Below are 19,798 nucleotides of genomic sequence, written 5' to 3' on the forward strand. Positions count from 1 at the left end.
CCTGCCTTTTGGTATTGGGCTACTGGTTGATTTTTTTCCACCCAGTTCTTTGAGGCAGGCTTCAGAGCGCAGCCTACTAGCTACTAACTAAACTTAGGAATAAGTAGGCGTATAATGTTTTCTCGTCCTTTGCTTTCTGTTTGGCAAGTTTGTACCAAAGACCCAAAAGAAAGAGCACCAAAGGAATAAAAAAAGGTTTGCAATTGGTTTATTTTTATTTAAAGAAGAAGACACGTGTTGGAGACTTTAAGTGAACACTTGAGGAGTACTGCAGATAAGGCACGAGAGGAGCAAGCGCTTTCCGAGGTAAATGTTAGACTGCAGGCAGTGAACCCACAGTGCTATCGAAGAAGCCGTACTTGGCAGCACACCCTTACACAAGGTCCAGGCTACCTACGAGTTCCCACAGTGGACAGGAGAGTACAAGCAGTGGTGTAAGTAATGGGGCTCCCTCTTCAGTTCATGAAGTTCTGACAGGCTCATGGAAATAAGGCCACGTACTGACTGTCATGAAAGGGTCATCAGACCAGGTGGGCCACCACTGTTTCAGTCTCCAGGCTTCTGTCCATGTTTCCAACCACAATGTACATGTTCACAGGCACAGAACCACATCTGGACCAGGGCCTTGTGGCCTATGCACCCAAACTTCGGCACGCAGTTTCAGAGAAGACATCTTGTCGAATTTGATGATCTGCTACCACTGCCTAACGGCATCACGGACAGTAAGCTGATATGTGGATTTGTATTGTCCTACCACATATGATTGGAAATGCACGAGTGAGTGGGTCAACAATGCAGCACTATTTCAGGGACGATTTTAAAAGGTATAAAACACATGGTTGTCTGTAGCTCGCTGACCTGGGGGCACCCGTCAACTTTACATAAACTTGAATTGCTGTACAGGTGGGCAATTTATTCTGGGCTATGTAGTACCTTTGCAGAAAGTTGTCTGGAGAGTCAGATTTATTCAGTTCACCTAGCAATGGGTGTTTTTGTTTGCCTTCTGGTACTTGAAGTATTGCTTTATCACTCTTTACATATAGGACTACAATTTCCAAGAAGTACAAAATCACACCGCTGGGTTGAGACTTACATGCTCAGTTCATCGTTGTTAGTCTGCTCTGTCTGGGCACAATGTTGTTTTTGTCACTGGTCAGCCAGTGTATTGTTCTTTCTCCATTGTCAGGATGTGCAAAATTAAGGGAGTGCAATCTATGAAGTCTGTCAATGTTGTACAAAAAATGCACTGACATAATCTATGCAATCCGGAACGGAAACAGCGTTTACAATGTAGACAGAACTACGCAGTGCCATTACAACACAGGCACTACAACACGTTGTTACCACGCGTTCCATTGCAACAAAGTCATTATAACGACTTTCTTTAGGGAACTCATTGTTGGATTTTAAACCCAGCATATTCCCTACTGTTGACCCACCTGGAGTTGGAATAGTAAAATATACTATTCCAAACTCCAGCACTTCCCTAGGGCAAGTTGTTTTAACGACTTGCGTTGTAATGGAACGCGTGGTAACGACACGTTCGTTGTATTGCGCGTGTTGTAAAAGCATGCATGAATATGTCATCCATCCAATCCGGAAATGTTGAAGTAATATGGCAGCGCGCTGAGGCAATCTAAGTCACCCGGAGAAGTTACCGCCAAACTCCTCCCGCTCTGATGTTATAGATGCCACCCAGAAATGTTGGTGCCAAATTGCACTGGTATGTGTGTGAGCTACGTAACCCAGCACGAGGCCTTCACCAAAGAATGTTAACACTTTAGAAACTGACACGATCTACATAATTGATAAATATTAGTGTAAAATTGCACCCATCCTAAGGCCGGCCATGTAACCCAGAAATGTTGGTGCAAAATTGCGCTGGCATGTTTATGATGTACGTATACCAGCACTGGGCTTTCACCCAAGAGCGTTAACATTTTACACAGCCACTTGGAGTTCTGAACTATAGGTGGCCAGCACCCTCTTCACAGCCCGTGTCCACATCACCCCCGTGGACTGCTTTCTTCCCCCATCTCTGCTACCAGAGGCCGGGTTTCCTAAACTGAAAGCAGCATGTTTCAAACGGAACTTTACGTTTTTTTTCCCTTCTTTCAGCTGCAGCAGATGTAAAGAACAAATATTTTCCAGCCAGTGGATCTCGAGGAGAGAAGGATGCCAAACAAATTTCACAAGCCAGTTAAGCCTCCACTGGCACCTAATGGTTGCCAGATGTTGAGGAGCAGAGCTGAGGACATCAGAAAACCTTGGCGGAAGAGGCTGTTTTCAAAAACAGCAAAGGAAAGGAGAGAGAGAAAAGAAAACCAAACAAAGAAAGCTTATAGGTGGTCGAGGGGAAATGTGTGCCGCAGGAGGTCAAAATGCGAAATGATGGCTTTTATTCTGTCTTTGCTGCCTAAAACTGAATGCGTGCCTATACTAAAGTTACAGTGATTCAGAGACGTACAGAGTGGTCCAGCACATGGGACATAACACACGAGTCACAGGGTTTTAAGAAAAGAACTTAAAATGCACACCTTCGGGAAATCTCAAGAGACCCTAACAAAAATAAACGCCAACGAGCTCCACAATCAGCACATCCTAAACACTTACACACTTAAGGTAATGCAAAAATAAACGAAGCCAGTCCCACAATCAGCATATATTAAACATTTACAGATATAAGAAAGAGCAAAAATAAACACAGGCCAGCCCCACAAGCAGCACATCTTAAATATGACACCCTGGATAAACCTCAGGCAGGCTCCTGTACACCTGACAGTTAAGGGCTATGGAGATTGCCCACCAAGAACATTCACCATGGTAAGAGGCTGTGTATTTGTTATACAAAAGCAGGGAACTCTCTCTCTGTCTCTCTCCCTCTGATATGTTCGTGCAGTCTAGATGTTTCCAGGATGGAAGTTGTGCGCAGGACCCCCACAGCTCGCGCTGTGAAGTTTTGCACTCAGGCGCAGGTGGGATGGCACGCGCACAGCTCGCTGCAGCCAGCGCGCGCGGTGACCACAAAGCATCCTGGGACACTTACCTTTCATGTTGGCGCTCAGGACAGCGTCACGCGGCGGCTCCGGGATGCGGTGTGAGAAGTGTCGACAGGACCGAGGTTCAGGTGACCAGGCTGCACTCTACTGTACCTCCATGGTATGAAAAGTGTGCAGTGGGCGGGTGCCAGACCCGGACAGACGTGCGTCGACCCCTCCTCACAGGGTCACTCCTCGCCTCAGAGTTTCTGTCCTGTCTCCTCTCCTCAGAGTTTCGTGTGGTTGTCGGGTACCCAACCGGCGGGATGTCAGAGCCACTCACTCCCTGCCAGGCATGGTCTGCCGTCCCGGGCTCTGCTCCCCTCTCCCTCCCCTGCTATCTCTCCCCGAGAAGCCTGCAAAAAAGCCCGTGGAAAGTTTGAGGAGGAAAACGTGTTCTGCTCTCTCCTGGCCGCACAGCCCTGAAGAAACCCACAAAAATGTCACGAGAGAAAAGAATCCCTGACTCTGCAAGCACGTGTTTTGTACATTGGCCTGCTCCTCACCACTCCCCCTCTCGCCCCCTCCCCAGAACTTGTCAGTTGGCCCCCGGTGAGAGGGGTGGGAGTGTGAGGGGCGGAGGTGAGGCGCGCGGCCCAGGAGTTTGCTGCCAGCGGCTTGGAGGGGTGCAGGGGATGGGGAGCCTGTGACATGCCGAGGAGAGAGGGTCTGCTTGAGGGGTGTGTCAGGTTACTGGGGGGTTGAATGTAGGCGTCAGGGGGTGCAGCGGGACAGAGGGCTGGGATTCATTAGACTTCAAAAAGAAGCACTGGGGCTCAGGTTTAAGATGCATTTTTAACAGGCAGCTTGCAAACAAAACAAACGAGGGTTTATTTGTGGCAGTCAGGATGACTGAAGAAAAAAAAGTCAAGAACGCATTTGATTTTAACTATATCACCCCCCATTGCTACAGATAATGAGAGAAAGGGAAAACTGTCGTCAGAGCAATAAAGACTGGATTTATTAGAAGTACTTTGAACTGTGATTTCCTACATATTTTTTTATGTGTAGAGATGTTTACAGCTGTAATAGAATCAGCTAACGGGTATGAAAACGTGTTTTCATTTGTAAACCTTACTACAACAGGACCAGGTTTCAGAATGACATTTGTCACTTTTTGCACGTATTTAACTTGCGGCCCCTACTTCGAATGAGTCGAAATAAAATGAACATACATGAAGAATTGTACACTAATACAACATTTGATGCTTCACAAAGGCCAAGATGTTAAAGAGTCGCAAACTAAAACACAAAAAGGGTTGTAGCCAACAACCTCATGGTCAATGGGAAATAAAATTGTAAATTTGCATCAGTTTTACTGACAACCTGCAAAAGCTGAGATTTTAGCTCATTATGTTGTTTATCAGAAATCTTCTGAAATGCAGCAGCGTTGATATATGTCTAGTATTGGATGCTGATACGGGTTATACCAAGATAGCAAGTCACAGTACATAGATAAGAAGAAAATGAATATCGGGTCTGCACTGTGCCTACATATATAACAGTGAACGTGGTGAGGTTAAATAAACACATAACTTTCAAGGAAGACTGTCAGAATAGCCTTGTTTCTTACAATAGAGTATCATGTATACTTCTAGTAAGCAAGACTTACTTATGTAGGCACATTACCCTACAGTGCTCCCTTCAGAGCTTGATGCCAGAGTGAAATCTCAGTGGGCATAGTTGACACTCCAACCACTTCCATTTCCCATTGAGAGTGGACAGGAGATGTTGTTGTGCATCCGGGATTCGTTTGGTATGCTTTGACTCTGGTCATCTGGTTTCAGGAGGTGGGATGCTGTGGCTCTTCAGTAGATCAGGAGCTGAACACATGGGAATCTCATGTGTTCAAACAAACACAAAAATTGGTGTGATACCCTCAGAGAAATGCTGTTTGCTTAATCAGCAAGTCAGCAGGTTAGTACCAGAGACCCAATGAGTTCTCTATGTGCTGCTAGTTGTTTGTTACCTAAATTCAAGGAAATTCCAAAAATTGGACGAGGATGGTTCACTCACTTAATGTGACATGCTTCATCATTTGCCACCTCATCCCACCGAGGTAAGATGTTACTACCAGGGTGGACTCAACCTCAGAATTCCTGAGGGAGTTCTTAGATATTTCTTCTCTCAGGACAATGATTTAGGTCCTGTTTTTATGACTTTATAAAAAACATAGGATAATCCACTAAAGTATCCTTGCATTTTGTGGTTTCATCGGTTGATAAGAAGATTACCAAGAGGTAAATACAGGAGGCATACTTAGGTGTAATGACCTGTATGCGTCTCTTTAAAAATAATTATGCCAACATGTTTCTGCCTCTAATCAGCCGTGGTTCTAAGGCATTCGTCAGAGCTGTGTTTATGCCCCCTACACTGCAATTAACCGCTTAACCGCGGCGCTAATTCCCCCGTGTTGCGGTGGTGTAAACGAGTGGGCAGGGCCGCGTCGGCCAATGGACGTGCGCAGCACTACCGAGGTAGTGCTCACGACGGCCATTGGCCGACGCATGCAGCGAAGCGATTAATAAGTGCTGGATGGGCTTAGATATAAACAGAGGACCTACTGCTCAACTGGTATCATAATTACTATTAGCTAGGTACTTCATGGTCTGTTAGGGGTAGGTCTCTCCTATAGTCACACTTTCATCAAGGTCGAGAACCACTTGTCACCTAACTTGCCCCATCGAACAGCGGTCTAGTGCTGTTCAAAGGGGCAAGTTTGGTGACAAGTAGGTAATTTTATTCTGCAGTTATTCTGCAGTTACAGCAGTTACGTATTTCCTTAAACATAAGTAATTAGAATATTTGAATTTAGTTGCACATTCGGAGTGATATCGTGAATCCCAGTGAAGTGACCATAACCTATTATAGTGAGTACTGTGTGACATAGTGAAAAAACTGGAAAACAGGTTAATGGTGAAATTCAAAAGGACGAGCTTGGTACAATGGATGATAATTTAATTCAGGCTCTCTCTTTTGTATGGTGTTGACGGCGTTTCGACCCTCTCTGTCAGGGTTTAGTCAGCGCGCCTACCTAAACTACATATCCCATGAGCGTCTGGACCCGAACTACATCTCCCATGAGCCTCTGCTGCGGGCGGATATAGCGAGTCCAGACGGGAAAGCGAGTGTACTTGATTTTGTCCAGTTTCCCTGCCGGAGCGTCTTGCTCTCGTTCTCGGATTATCCTAGAGACAGTGTCTTCTTGGGACCGCTGCCTCAGAGAAGACTTCGAACTGGTAAAGTTATCGCGCCTTTTGCTTGGGGCGCTGCTGTCACTTATTTAAAGAGCGGTGAGCTCTTGAACTTGGCCAAGTAATTCCTGTTCTCGTTTTGTTGGTGCTCACTGAGGCTTTTCTCCGTTCTGGAGAGTAGATTGTTTGGACATCGGTACTCTGAGGTCGTGTGGGTCAGTCTAGTGGCAGAATGCAGGGGGGGCTCCTCCGCATTGCCGTCATGAATATATGACGTTTGAAATACCATTTTTGTTTGGATTACAAGTACCAAAACGGGCGGCGGTGGTGCTGGAACTACGCCCTACCGTGTTTGGTTAAACTTATCGCATACGTGCTGTTTGAATTCCATCAGTGTGGATAAGGAATTCTGTACTGGTTGTTTAAGCACCACCTTGGGATTTTCTTAGGATGACTTAATATTACCTTACCTTAATTAAAAGGACTTTGGACTTAAGTCACGTTAGTGTCTAAACTTGCGATGACTGCTTTATGTTGGGGTTCTTAACTCCCCAGGGGTACGTACCTTGCCTCATCAATTCATATCTAGAGTCATGGCACAAATGCACACAGTATAACCTAACGGTGGGTTTTTTGTGTTGTTTAAGGAAGGAAGGTGTATGGAGTGTGGCTGCTTGGAAGTTCAGAAGCATAAACAGAGCAGGTGACATCCCACTCTATTAGTGAGAATTTATTGAGAGTAGGGTTGAGGAAATGTATTAACCTGTTGTATTTTGTTTTACAGCTTCCCTTCCCCGCAGTAACCTTCCTTTCCTTTCCCGGGTTTTTTCCCCTTTTGGGGTTTTTTCCCTCACCGTATCACTTGAACACCCTGTGGTTACATATCAGGGTGTTTGGGAGGTCCGGAGGTGGAGCTTTATCACGGTGAGCTGATCCTGCGGAGTGCCAACCTTGACAGAATCAAGTACCCAAGTATTACACTCTGCCCGGTCAGTTCGTTGTGTTAAATGGCGTCCATGGAGGATGTGTTGCATGCGCTAGTATTGGTTCAGCAGGAGTTGGCTTCCTCTAAAGCGAAAACAGCTGCGCAATAAGGTGGAACAGCTGTCTAAAAATCCATTCAATGCATCTTCTGCGGCATCTTCCATACAGGTGACGGTGCCTCCACCCATCCCTTTAGCCAATCCCGAACGATTCTCAGGGGATCCGTGTAAGATACAGGTTTTTCTGACTCAGATATTGCTGCACTTCTCGTGTAAACCAGCTTCGTTCTCCACCAACCATTCAAGGGTGGCTTTTGCCATATCCTACTTAGTGGGGTATGCAGCCAATTGGGCTGTGCCTTTAGTTAAAAATAATGATGCCATCTTGTCAGACTGGTCAGCGTTCAGGGCAGAATTCGAAAGGGTGTACGATCGCAGAGCTACTACTTTTAGCGCAGACAAGGAGCTAATGGAATTAAGACAGGGAAGAGGCGAGTTGATCACCTATTTGACCAAGTTTAATAGATTGGTGGCTGAGGCTGAATGGCCTGAAGAGAAAAGAATGTCCCTTTTCTATCAGGGGTTGAAGGAAGACCTAAAAGATGTGATAGCTCAAGTAGATCCACAACCAAGAACATGTGTGGACATGGTCAATCTGGAGTTAAGATTGGATAGCCGGATGACAGAAAGAGGGGGCTCAAGGAGAAGATGGGAAAAAGGATCATTCAGTTTCGATCGTTCCCCTCGCAAGGTCACAGTGGGGATGGAGAACAGCCCTGAACCAATGGAGATAGGAGCACTCAGACCCCCATTGTCCAGAGAGGAGAGGGAAGTTAGGAGAACGCAGGGATTGTGTATGTACTGCGGGAAGAAGGGGCATTATGTCAGGGAGTGCCCCTCTAAGCCAAAGACCTCCAATGTTCATAGATACAAGAAAGTAGCCGTCTCGAACATAGGACTTGAGGCAGAACAGTCAGAGAACATGAGACCCGTGGTGGAGGGGGAGCAGGAGTGGAAACTCACTTCTCTGTCCACTATCGGAATAGGAGAAAACGAGTCACATCTCGTTATAGGCATGACACTTGAATGTGAGCAAGAGCTCCATCAGGTTTTGGTCATGTTAGACTCCGGTGCCACCGGCAACTTTATAGACGATGGCCTGGTGTCTCGCCTGGCCCTACCACGTATCCCTAGAGAAAACCCTGAGGAAGTACTAGCGGTAGATGGGCTGCCGTTGAAATCAGGACAAATAACGGAGAGAACTAGCGAGGTAGGCCTGTCTGTTAAACTGCAAGGGAACATGCACTCTGAACGGTTATCTCTGAACATCATTGCAGCTCCTCAGTACGAGGTAATCCTAGGCATGCCTTGGTTGTGTCACCACAATCCTGTTGTAGATTGGAAGTCTAAGACGTTCAAGTTTTTGCCTGAGTTTTGCAAAGATCATATGGTACCTAGTCCCCCTGCTCACGTTGCTGCCTTGACCTCCCCTTATTCGGCAGCTACAGCAGTGGAAACAAACGTCCAACTCCCCGGAGAATATAGTCTCTACAGAGACGTGTTTAGCGAGAGCAAAGCTGAAACATTACCGCCCCATAGGGAGTACGATTGCCGTATAGATCTGGTGGAAGGGGCCACAATTCCTACTTGCAGGGTGTATGCTTTGTCTGTGCCGGAAACAGCTCATTTAAAGGAATACATCGACCACTACCTTCAATTGGGGTTCATTAGACCTTCCCGCTCCCCTGCGGCCTCCCCTCTTTTCTTCATAGCGAAAGCCAACGGGGACCTACGGGCTTGTGTAGACTATCGCGTCTTGAACAAGAACACCGTACGCAACCTTTTACCCTCTCCCCCTCATTTCTGTGTTGCTCGACCAGGTGAGGGAAGCCAAGATCTATACCCGTTTGGACTTACGGGGGGCTTATCACCTGGTCCGAGTACGTGAGGGGGATGAGTGGAAGACGGCATTCAAGACGCGATATGGTCTGTATGAGTATTTGGTGATGCCCTTTGGGCTTTGTAATGCCCCGGCGGCGTTCCAATTCTTTATAAATGATGTGTTGAAGGACTACGTGGACCACTTTGTGGTGGTGTATATCGATGATATACTGGTATACTCTCAGGATGAAACATGTCATACGGATCAAGTGAGAAAGGTATTGGAGAAGTTGAGGGAACATTGCTTGTATGTAAAGCTGAGCAAATGCGAGTTTGGTGTTCGCGAGGTGGAGTTCTTGGGGGTGAATCTCAGCTCTAAAGGTTTGCAGATGTCAGACAGGAAGGTCCAGGCGGTTCAGGAGTGGCCAGCCACAAGGAACGTGCGGGAAGTACAACATTTTTTGGGGTTCGCAAACTATTACCGCCGTTTCATTGTGCACTTTTCGCAAACGGCAGTCCCTATAACTAGATTGTTGAGAAAAGGGGCAACATTCGTATGGACTAGAGAGGCCGATGAGGCTTTCCTGACTTTGAAAAGAGCATTTATTACTGCACCCGTGCTGGCACACCCTGTGGTTGAAAATCCTTAAATAGTAGAAGCTGACGCTTCGGATGAAGCAATAGGAGCTGTATTGTACCAGAGAGATCCACTCACAGGCCAACTCCACCCAGTAGCCTACCTCTCCAAAAAGCTGAGCCCTGCTGAGATTAACTACACCATTGCAGAGAAAGAGCTCTTAGCTATTAAGAGGGCTTTTCAGGAGTGGAGACAATACCTATGGGGTGCTTGCCAAGCTGTGACGGTATACACCGACCACAGAAATCTGCAATATATGACTTCAGCTAGGCACTTAACGCAAAGACAAATGCGCTGGATGCTTTTCTTTGCGGAATACAAATTTGTGGTGACCTTCAGACCTGATGTAGACAACTGAAAGGCTGAACCAGACCTTAAAGAAATATCTGCGTTGCTATTCCAGGGAAGCACATGAATCATGGGTGGACTTGTTGTGGATGGCCGAATTGGCATATAACAATGCATGGCATAGCTCTACTGGTATGTCTCCTTTCAAGGCCAATTACGGTTATGATGCTAACATGTTGCCCTGGCACACATCCATGCACTGAGGAAAGTGCATAAGGGTGTACATAAACACTTGACGAAGGCTAAAGAGGTGTACAAGCGTTGGGCGGATAAGCACAGGAATCCTGGTCCCCAGTTCAAGGTCGGGAACAAGGTGTGGCTGTCTACCAAGTACATTTGGTTTAAGCTGAGAAGCGTATTCCACCCACGCTTTATCGGTCCCTACCCGATTGTGAGGCAGATCAATCCTGTGGCATATAGACTGAAGTTGCCTGGTTCTCTGAGAATTCACCCTGTTTTTCACGTCCACCTTTTGAAACGGGCTCTCTCTCTTTACGTCGAAGAGCGCCCCCGTCTGTGGTATGCGATGGGGGACTGGAATATGAGGTGAAAACCATTCGCGATTCCAAAATGCGCAGGGGTGTGCTTTGGTACCTGGTTTTCTGGAAAGGGTATTCTGCGGAGGAAGATTCGTGGGAACCGTGGAGTAACGTGCATGCTCCATGGGCTATCCGTTCCTTCCATGTGAGGTGTCCTTCCAAACCAGGACCTAGGAGGCGCTTGGGAGGAGGGCATAATGTCAGGGTTTAGTCAGCGCGCCTACCTGAACTACATATCCCATGAGCGTCTGGACCCGAACTACATCTCCCATGAGCCTCTGCTGCGGGCGGATATAGCGAGTCCAGACTGGAAAGCGAGTGTACTTGATTTTGTCCAGTTTCCCTGCGGGAGCGTCTTGCTCTCGTTCTCGGATTATCCTAGAGACAGTGTCTTCTTGGGACCGCTGCCTCAGAGAAGACTTCGAACTGGTAAAGTTATCGCGCCTTTTGCTTGGGGCGCTGCTGTCACTTATTTAAAGAGCGGTGAGCTCTTGAACTTGGCCAAGTAATTCCTGTTCTCGTTTTGTTGGTGCTCACTGAGGCTTTTCTCCGTTCTGGAGAGTAGATTGTTTGGACATCGGTACTCTGAGGTCGTGTGGGTCAGTCCAGTGGCGGAATGCAGGGGGGCTCCTCCGCATTGCCGTCATGAATATATGACGTTTGAAATACCATTTTTGTTTGGATTACAAGTACCAAAACGGGCGGCGGTGGTGCTGGAACTACGCCCTAACGTGTTTGATTAAACTTATCGCATAGGTGCTGTTTGAATTCCATCAGTGTGGATAAGGAATTCTGTACTGGTTGTTTAAGCACCACCTTGGGATTTTCTTAGGATGACTTAATATTACCTTACCTTAATTAAAAGGACTTTGGACTTAAGTCACATTAGTGTCTAAACTTGCCATGACTGCTTTATGTTGTGGTTCTTAACTCCCCAGGGGTACGTACCTTGTCTCATCAATTCATATCTAGAGTCATGGCACAAATGCACACAGTATAACCTAACGGTGGGTTTTTTGTGTTGTTTAAGGAAGGAAGGTGTATGGAGTGTGGCTGCTTGGAAGTTCAGAAGCATAAACAGAGCAGGTGACATCCCACTCTATTAGTGAGAATTTATTGAGAGTAGGGTTGAGGAAATGTATTAACCTGTTGTATTTTGTTTTACAGCTTCCCTTCCCCGCAGTAACCTTCCTTTCCTTTCCCGGGTTTTTTCCCCTTTTGGGGTTTTTTACCTCACCGTATCACTTGAACACCCTGTGGTTACATATCAGGGTGTTTGGGAGGTCCGGAGGTGGAGCTTTATCACGGCGAGCTGATCCTTCGGAGTGCCAACCTTGACACTCTCTAGATACAGGGTCTCTTCAGGACTGTGTTTCTGGGGAATAAGAAGGGGAAATGGAGTAAAAAAATGCAGGAAATACATGATAGCAGAGCTAAGGGCTAGATACAGGTGTGTACTATGGCTTACCAGTACAGCATAGACATGTATGCATATTTTATCCTGGATGTAGGATGTCGATTGATGAACAACAGGAACAGTAGATATCCAGAACCTGTAACCAGGGAATGCCTTATTATAGTCATATTGTTAATTAGTCTGGTGCACACCAAGGTGAATGAAGGGAGGCAGACTCGCTATTAAATAGTTTCACCCAAGCGATATCGGGGATGCTCCAGGGTGTAGATGGAACCTGAAGAATTCACTCCATGTGTCTTGATATTCATGCAAAATCGAGTGACACGAACTGTAAGACAAATACATGACAGTTCGTAGGCGATTTAATTTGGAATGGGAGTGAAGAAATTAAGGGCAGCACCGGTGTATCATGCTCACTTGGGCATCACTTCTAACTCTCGATCGAGCTTTCCTTCCGTGTGGCCGCCTACTGGACTATACGGTATTATTATGCGAGGGCCGGAAACAGGGCATACCAATAGCACGTAGCTAGGATACAACTAGCACAGTCACTGTGGCGGCCATCTTGTAGTGGTCATGTAGCATAGGGATTGTGGCTTAAGTCATATCAACCTGTTCTTAATTGAGCACAGAAACAGGCTAGAATAACGTGGGTCAAATTGATGTGTGAAGCTATAGTCCCGGTGGTTCTGTTATCGAGGTGGGAATCGATCATACCATTATGATTGCAGTAGATACTAATTCGAACGTGGCTATGGTGTCCTCCATGGGAATATATTCCATACCCTCTACCAGATTTATCATTTACGTGCTGTCTCTGACGTATGTGGGTATGACAGGGACATATGTTTTCATTAAACTGTTAATGTAGTGATCCTGGGGTTCCATGACTGATCCACAGCCGGACAAGATGGGTTTTCCAGGTGGACTTTTGGCATCTTTATGTACCTTGGGTAAGGTCCCTGTCATACTCACATATGTCAGAGACAGCACGTATATGATAAATCTGGTAGAGGGTATGGAATATAATTCCACGAAGGAAATCTTAGTCACTATGGACATTGATTTGTTATATATGAATATCCCGCAAACGGACAGCATTAATGTCATCAAAGCCATTTTGGACAGCCGGCCAGCACCAGTTGAGGTTCCCACTAAGTTCATTACTGATCTACTAGAAATAGCGCTCACAAAGAACTATTTCAGATTTAAATTCCAGTTACTACCAACAGTGTTCGGGAACTTCGATGGGAGCTATTTTTGCACCAAATCTAGCTAATCCCTGTGTAGGTGACCTTGAAGAGAAATACATCAACAACACGAACAACCCTTTCTTGACAAGTATAAGGTGCTGGAAACGTTATATTGATGAAATTTTCTTCATTTGGGCTGGAACTGAAGAAAATTTGAATGTATTCATCACATACCTACATGGATGCCAATCAGCACTGAGGTTTACATAACACAAAGACAAAGAAATGGTCCCATTCTTGGACCTGAAAATAAGGTGTCGCGACAATCATCTCAATGTAACACTGTATCAGAAACCGACAGACAGAAATACGCTGTTACAATACAACAGCCTCCATCCCAGGGCTCTGAAGGATGGCTTACCCTATGGCCAAATTTTAAGACTTCAGCGAAATTGTACAGAGAAGGATGACTTCTTCAGAGAAGCAAATATATTGATTACAGACTACGCGAGAGAGGATGTCCTAACAGATTGGTAAAAACCTCAATGAATAGAGTGGGGTTTAGCCCCCGGGAGGTACTACTCACCAAGACGATAAAAGAAGGCAAAACGAAGTGTGTGCGTTACCACCTTTTGCCCACTGAGTACCCAGGTACAAAAAACCAACAAGAAACATTGGCCTACATTAAATACTCTGAACTCTTGTCGTGAATTACCGATGTTCTCTTTCAAAAAAAGGCAAAAATATCAAAGACCACCTGGTACACTCAGATACTAGTGTTATTCAAGACAAAAGCACCATACATGATCTGTGGCCACTTCCACCATCGACACGACAAAACAAGTGTGGGAACTGTGTCACCTGTGGCTTTACCATGGAGACCAAACATTTTGTACATGGCAACACGAAAATCCAACTCCGTGATCTGACCAATTGTTCTACACCAAAAGTTATTTACTGCATTTGGTGCCCCTGTGAACTGATATACATAGACCAGATGACTCAACCCGTGAAAGCACGCATCGGCCAACACTGTAGTCGAATCCGTTGTCAAGTAGAGAATGCTCCCCTGGTTGAACACTATAAAGAAAAAGGACATTCTGCCGATGATTTAAAATGGCAAGTAATAGAGAAACACAAAATACGACCTAAACGTGGAGGCATTTCACTCATTTTACAATCACTGGGATGTAAGTGGATCGATAAATGTGGGTCCATCCACAACGGGTTGAATACCCTTGAAAAATGGCATAGATTTATCAGCTTGCACTAAGATATATAAGATAGAATAGATGACTATTCCGGAGTTAGACAGGGCCCTGACTATACTCTAAATGAAATATACACATGTACTATCTATTGAGGGACCCACCAGTTACTGTATATAATGGATAACCCTCAGCATGCACTAAGACAGAGGTCTTCAAACTTTTGTCGGCCGAGCCCCCCATCTAAACCTTTTAAACGTCGAGCCCCCCTACCACCACCTGACAAAAAAGTTCTGGAAGCTGGTACTCTGGATCATTGATGACCATTCCCCCCTGCAGAGCCAAGGGTGAGCGGTGGGTTGAGTGCATAGTGATCAGTGTGAGTACATTGTGATTCCTGTGTGTGCAGGGTGAGTGTGAAAAAAAACGTAACTTGTGCTATGTAAAGCGCTCTGATATCTGATTCGGTTCGGGTCTAGTTCGCGCTATATAAAACTCCCAACAAAAAAAAAAAGTGAAGGGCGGGTATGAGGAGTGAGTTGTCTGAATGCAGGGTGCATTTCCAGACACAGTTGGAGTAACTCAGCATGTCCTTGAGGCCTGGCATAGGGTTTCAGATATTAGTTAAACTATTGCTTTTATGGCATTATTCAGGGTCCAGGGGTCAAGGGTGGAGGAAATAAATATTGTGCTCATCCTGCAACAAACTTCCAGTCTTGCGATTAGGGTTGCCAGCTCATTATAGTGATGTCCCAGATGGTACAAAAGTAAGCAGTCCACTAAAGCTTATTTTCAGCACTTATCTGTGCATTCTTGGAACAGCAAAAATAAATAGAATTTTTTTTAATTGTGTTCTAAGGCTGCCTGAATGATCTATGACATAAATAAAAGGAACAAAGTTTGAAACATCACATTACAAATGAATACATACTATTTTATGTATAACCCTATTTAGTGTCAAGACAAGATCTTTGCAGGGTCTTTAAAAAACACATGGCTGGCATTTTTATTTTGGTAACCCTACTTTATATTCCCTGTTCATGAAATGCATTCTCACATTAAGGCAGTAAAATGTAAAGATAGGCAGAGTGGGGGCACAGGGGGTACTTGAACCAGAAAACAAACAGCCTCTGTAATCAGTTTACAAAGGTATGTAAATATGCACAGCCCCCCCCCCGCATATTGTGTCAGCCCGGACTGCGACAGCCTCCAGGGCACACACGGACAGTTTTGGAGCTGCCAGCCGCACCTGAGTACTTCACACGTCTTTAAAAGACCATTTACGCATTAAAGAGAGGCTTTGTTGTTTTGTCGCCCCTGCATTTCCACTCTTCATTTGCTGGAAGAATTAGGCTCCCCACCCGAAATTGTTGCACCTCTGGCCTTTAAGACCTGTGACCCCAGACACTCTCAGCCGGGCCCCAGGCAGCTGGAGCTGCAGCAGCCTGGCTGAGACACACGGCTCGACTCGCGCCTGGAATCAACAAAAAAAGATGAAGGTGGGGTGAAGTGCGCGCCCCCCCTGAAGGAATGCTGCGCCCCCCCAGTGGGGCGCGCCCCACAGTTTGAAGACCACTGCACTAAGACATGCAAGACAGAATAGATGTTTAATTCTTACGCTAGACAAGGTACTTGCTACACTTAATATGTAATATACATACGTACTGTCTAAAGAGGAATATCGTGAATGTATGATGTTGTAGAAATGTATTTCGCTCTGTATATATACTCCCAGTTTTATATAACTTAAATTCTGTTCCACTGTGTATACTTGCCACCCTATCATTTATATACTTGATACTCTAGTTTCTAAATACTAAGTAATAATGATCTAATTGGGGCGTGGCTACGCAGGCGATCGTCATGGCCGCCTGATTGTAGAGCTCCGCCGGACGGGCTGGAAGAAGGCGACTTTCCCATGTTATCCGACGCTGACAGGAGTCTGAAAATGCCCGCCTCTGTCCCCGGGGGCCGTGGAGTGCTGATGGTCGCTGCCTGAGACTGGGGGACGGCGTGGACGTTGAGGATTGCGGAGGGGTGGTGGGGCCTGTCGGGTCCCGCCGGACACGCACCCTATCGCGCCGGAGCGCCTGGTGAGTCTCCCTCGGGTTCCCGCGCCCCCCTTGGCATCCGGGTCGCTGTTGTGCCCCCCCCGGTCCGTTGCTGGTCCCGGGCGGGCTCCTTTGGTGGGGGTTTTTGGGCACCGGTGCTGCTCCAGCCCTTCGGGCCTGGTCCGGCCTCGGGAGCCGGGGCCTCGATTTCTGGGCCTGCCTGGGCTGGGTGGTGACGGGCGGGGGCGGCGGGCGGCTGGTCCGGGGTGCGTTCGGGGGGTGGCGGGGGCGCGCGGGTGGGGATCTCTCGGGGGTCTCTCGAGCGGCCCCGCATATCTCCGTCTGGTGGGGGCTCTGCATTCTCGCCCCCACCGTTGTCTTTTGCCATCGACACCCGCCTGTTCCCAGCGCTGCCCACACCTGTGCTCCTGTTGCTGCTCCCTCATCCTCACGGACGGCTGGAGGCGGGATGGGCCCACCAGCTACAACGCGACGGAAGGAACCCACACAGAAGAAGCTCAGCTTCGATAAACCCCCCATCTGCTCGGCCGATAATCAGGCTACCAGACCTGCTGCTTCGGCTAGCCCTGTGCCATCGACGGACATGGCGGGGATGGTGGCTGAAATGCTTGGTGAGATGCGAGCGGGGTTCAAGGCCATTGACTCCCGCTTTGACGCCCTTGATCAGAAGATGGCCGAGATGGGCGCGAAAATTCAGTCTCACGACAGGCGTCTGGATGTGGCTGAGTCCCGAGTCTCTGACCTTGAAGATGGCGCTACCTCCTCGCTGAAGCGACTGGAGCGAGTGGAGAAGATCCTCAAGGAGATGGCCATTAAGAACGAGGATTTGGAGGCGTGCAGTAGGCGCAATAACATTCGAATTCTTGGTGTGGCGGAGACGACGACCACTGGCCGCTTCGACACTTTTGTGGAACAGCTCCTGATCGAATTGTTTGGCAGAGACACCTTTACAGCCGGCTTCGTGGTGGAACGGGCACATAGGTAATTGGGCCCTCGTCCTGCCCCGGGCCTGCCACCTCGCCCCATCATTGCCAGACTCATGAATTTTAGAGATAGGGACGCTGCCCTGAGGGCCGCTCGTGAGGCGGGCGAGGTGAAATGGCAGGGTGGGGTACTTTCTTTCTTTCCAGACTTCACGATGATGGTGCAGGACGCCCGTCGCAAATACACTGGCGTTAAGGCCTCGCTGCGCAAGCTGGGACTGCGCTATGGCATGCTGTACCCTGCCAGACTGAGGGTAGACGTCGATGGCAAGTTTCGCATCTTTGATTCCCCCACCGAGGCACAGGAGTTCTGCCTAGCCTATAAAAACAGAGGGTCGCCGCGGTCCTCGGACAGAGCGCAGCAATCCCCTACGAACATGAATTTGCAGGCTAGCGCTGACCTTTTTGCTGAGAGCGGGCAGGGCTGACTTCTGCCTATTCTTCGCTAGGCCGCTCACTAATGCACTGCACTGCTAACTGCTCGACTCTCCTGGCAGGGCTTTTTACACGCTGATACGATTTGAATGTCGACCTGATTGTTGCGTCTGCCCGGCGGAGCGTTGCCTCCCCCCATGGCGCGAGCCGTATGGTGCTCTTTTTTAAGAATGTTTTTTCTTTTGCAAGATTTGCATTGGACTCTTGCTTCTTTCTGCTACTGTTGGTATTGTTTTTTGGGCCGGGTGGTGCCTCCGTGGGGTTTACGTGAGGCTGGGTGGTGGGTGGGTAGGGGGGGTGTTTCACGCATTAGTTGGAATGTTTCTGTGCATGCTTTGTTTTTTGTTTCGAGAGATGTCTGTTTTGCGGGAGGGTGGCGGCGGGTACGCACAAGACTGTTCACTGATATCCTGTACGGTTTTGCATGGCTAGGGTAGGTCAGCAACCTGGTCCTTCCAAACTGGTTCTGATGTCGTGGAACGTTCGGGGACTCAGAGACACTAGAAAACGGAAGCAAGTCCTGAACTATGCAGCTCGACATGGGGTGGATGTGTTGTTCCTCCAGGAAACGCACCTGGGGCAGGCTGATTCCGCTATGGTTGCCAGGGGCTGGGGCGCGCACAGGTTCTTCGCCAACTACAGCAGGTATGCGAGAGGGGTAGCCATTTTAGTGCACCGGCGGGTCCCTTACGTGCACTCTGATAGCATTCTTGATAAGGAAGGTAGATATGTGGTGGCCACTGGGACTCTTCTCGGCTTTAAGATTACTTTTGTTGGAGTGTATGGGCCCAACACCGACTCCCCTGCCATGCTCCAGTGTCTTCATGACGATTTGCTACGCATCGACACTGACATGTTGGTGGTGGGTGGAGATTTTAATTTGTTGATGGACCCTGCACGGGATAGCACCTCTACATCACCGGACTGCAAACCTCGCTCTCGTGCTGTTCTCTCAACCATGTGTGCACACTATCCCCTTATTGATATCGAGGCCCGGCTTCATCCCCACTCGCCCGCTTACACACATCATTCTGGGTATCATAATACTAGCACCAGGATCGACTATTGGCTCCTCTCCCAGGGTGTGGTTGGTTGGGTGGATACGCACTCTACACTCCCACGTACCTTTTCAGACCACTCTCCTTTACTTTTGACTCTACTGGTTCCTAGACTGGGAGGGTACGAGAGACAGTGGCGCTTCCCTGGCAAGGCATTGGCTGACCCGGTTTTTAAAGAGGACATTCGCAAGGCGATTGAGGACTATTTTGAGCTTAACTCAGGCACTGTTGACACATGGGCCACACTGTGGGAGGGTTTCAAGGCCACCATCCGGGGGGTGTGCATCACGAAATACGTTGGGTCATTGCGCGAGATCCGCGCCACAATGTCTCGTATCGAAGATGACATTGCAGCGTTGGATAGTTCCAGCCTCCCGGACCCTGATGGCGCCTTGGAGACCAAACGTCTGGGATTGCTGCAAGATTTCAGGGACGCCGCAGACAGGGAATTGCACAACTTGCATACACAACATGCAGCCAGACAGCACGGGGAGGGTGAAAGACCTGGCAGGCTCCTAGCACAGCTACTACGCCCCCCCCGGCAGGCCTCCTATATTACCGACTTGCTTGGTGACTCTGGCGTTCGCCACCAGACCACCCCTTCCATATGCGCTACTTTCCTGTCCTACTATAAAACGTTATACACCTCCTCCTTGCCTGATGACCGTCGTGATCCTGGCCCATACATTGATGAGATCGCCATGGTGTTTTTGGAGAAGGGCATGCAGGATTTCCTTGCCGATCCCATCACGCCCGAGTACATTATTGAGGCTATCGACGCCTTGAGGGGCTCCTCGGCTCCTGGGCTAGAC

General features: G+C 47.8%; 1 protein-coding gene across 1 annotated transcript in view; it reads right to left on the bottom strand.

Moving 5' to 3' along the window:
• COLEC12 (collectin subfamily member 12) overlaps positions 1-3,489 on the bottom strand; it is a 585,337-nt gene extending 581,848 nt beyond the window's left edge. Inside the window, exon 1 of the mRNA XM_078687450.1 lies at positions 3,047-3,489. Coding sequence (XP_078543576.1) covers positions 3,047-3,053 — 7 coding nt within the window. The 5' untranslated portion in view covers positions 3,054-3,489. The remainder of the gene's footprint in view (positions 1-3,046) is intronic.
• Between the last annotated feature and the right edge of the window lie 16,309 nt (positions 3,490-19,798).

This window comes from Lissotriton helveticus, chromosome 4_1, assembly GCF_964261635.1.
Source record: "Lissotriton helveticus chromosome 4_1, aLisHel1.1, whole genome shotgun sequence".
In the NCBI taxonomy this organism is placed as follows: domain Eukaryota; kingdom Metazoa; phylum Chordata; class Amphibia; order Caudata; family Salamandridae; genus Lissotriton; species Lissotriton helveticus.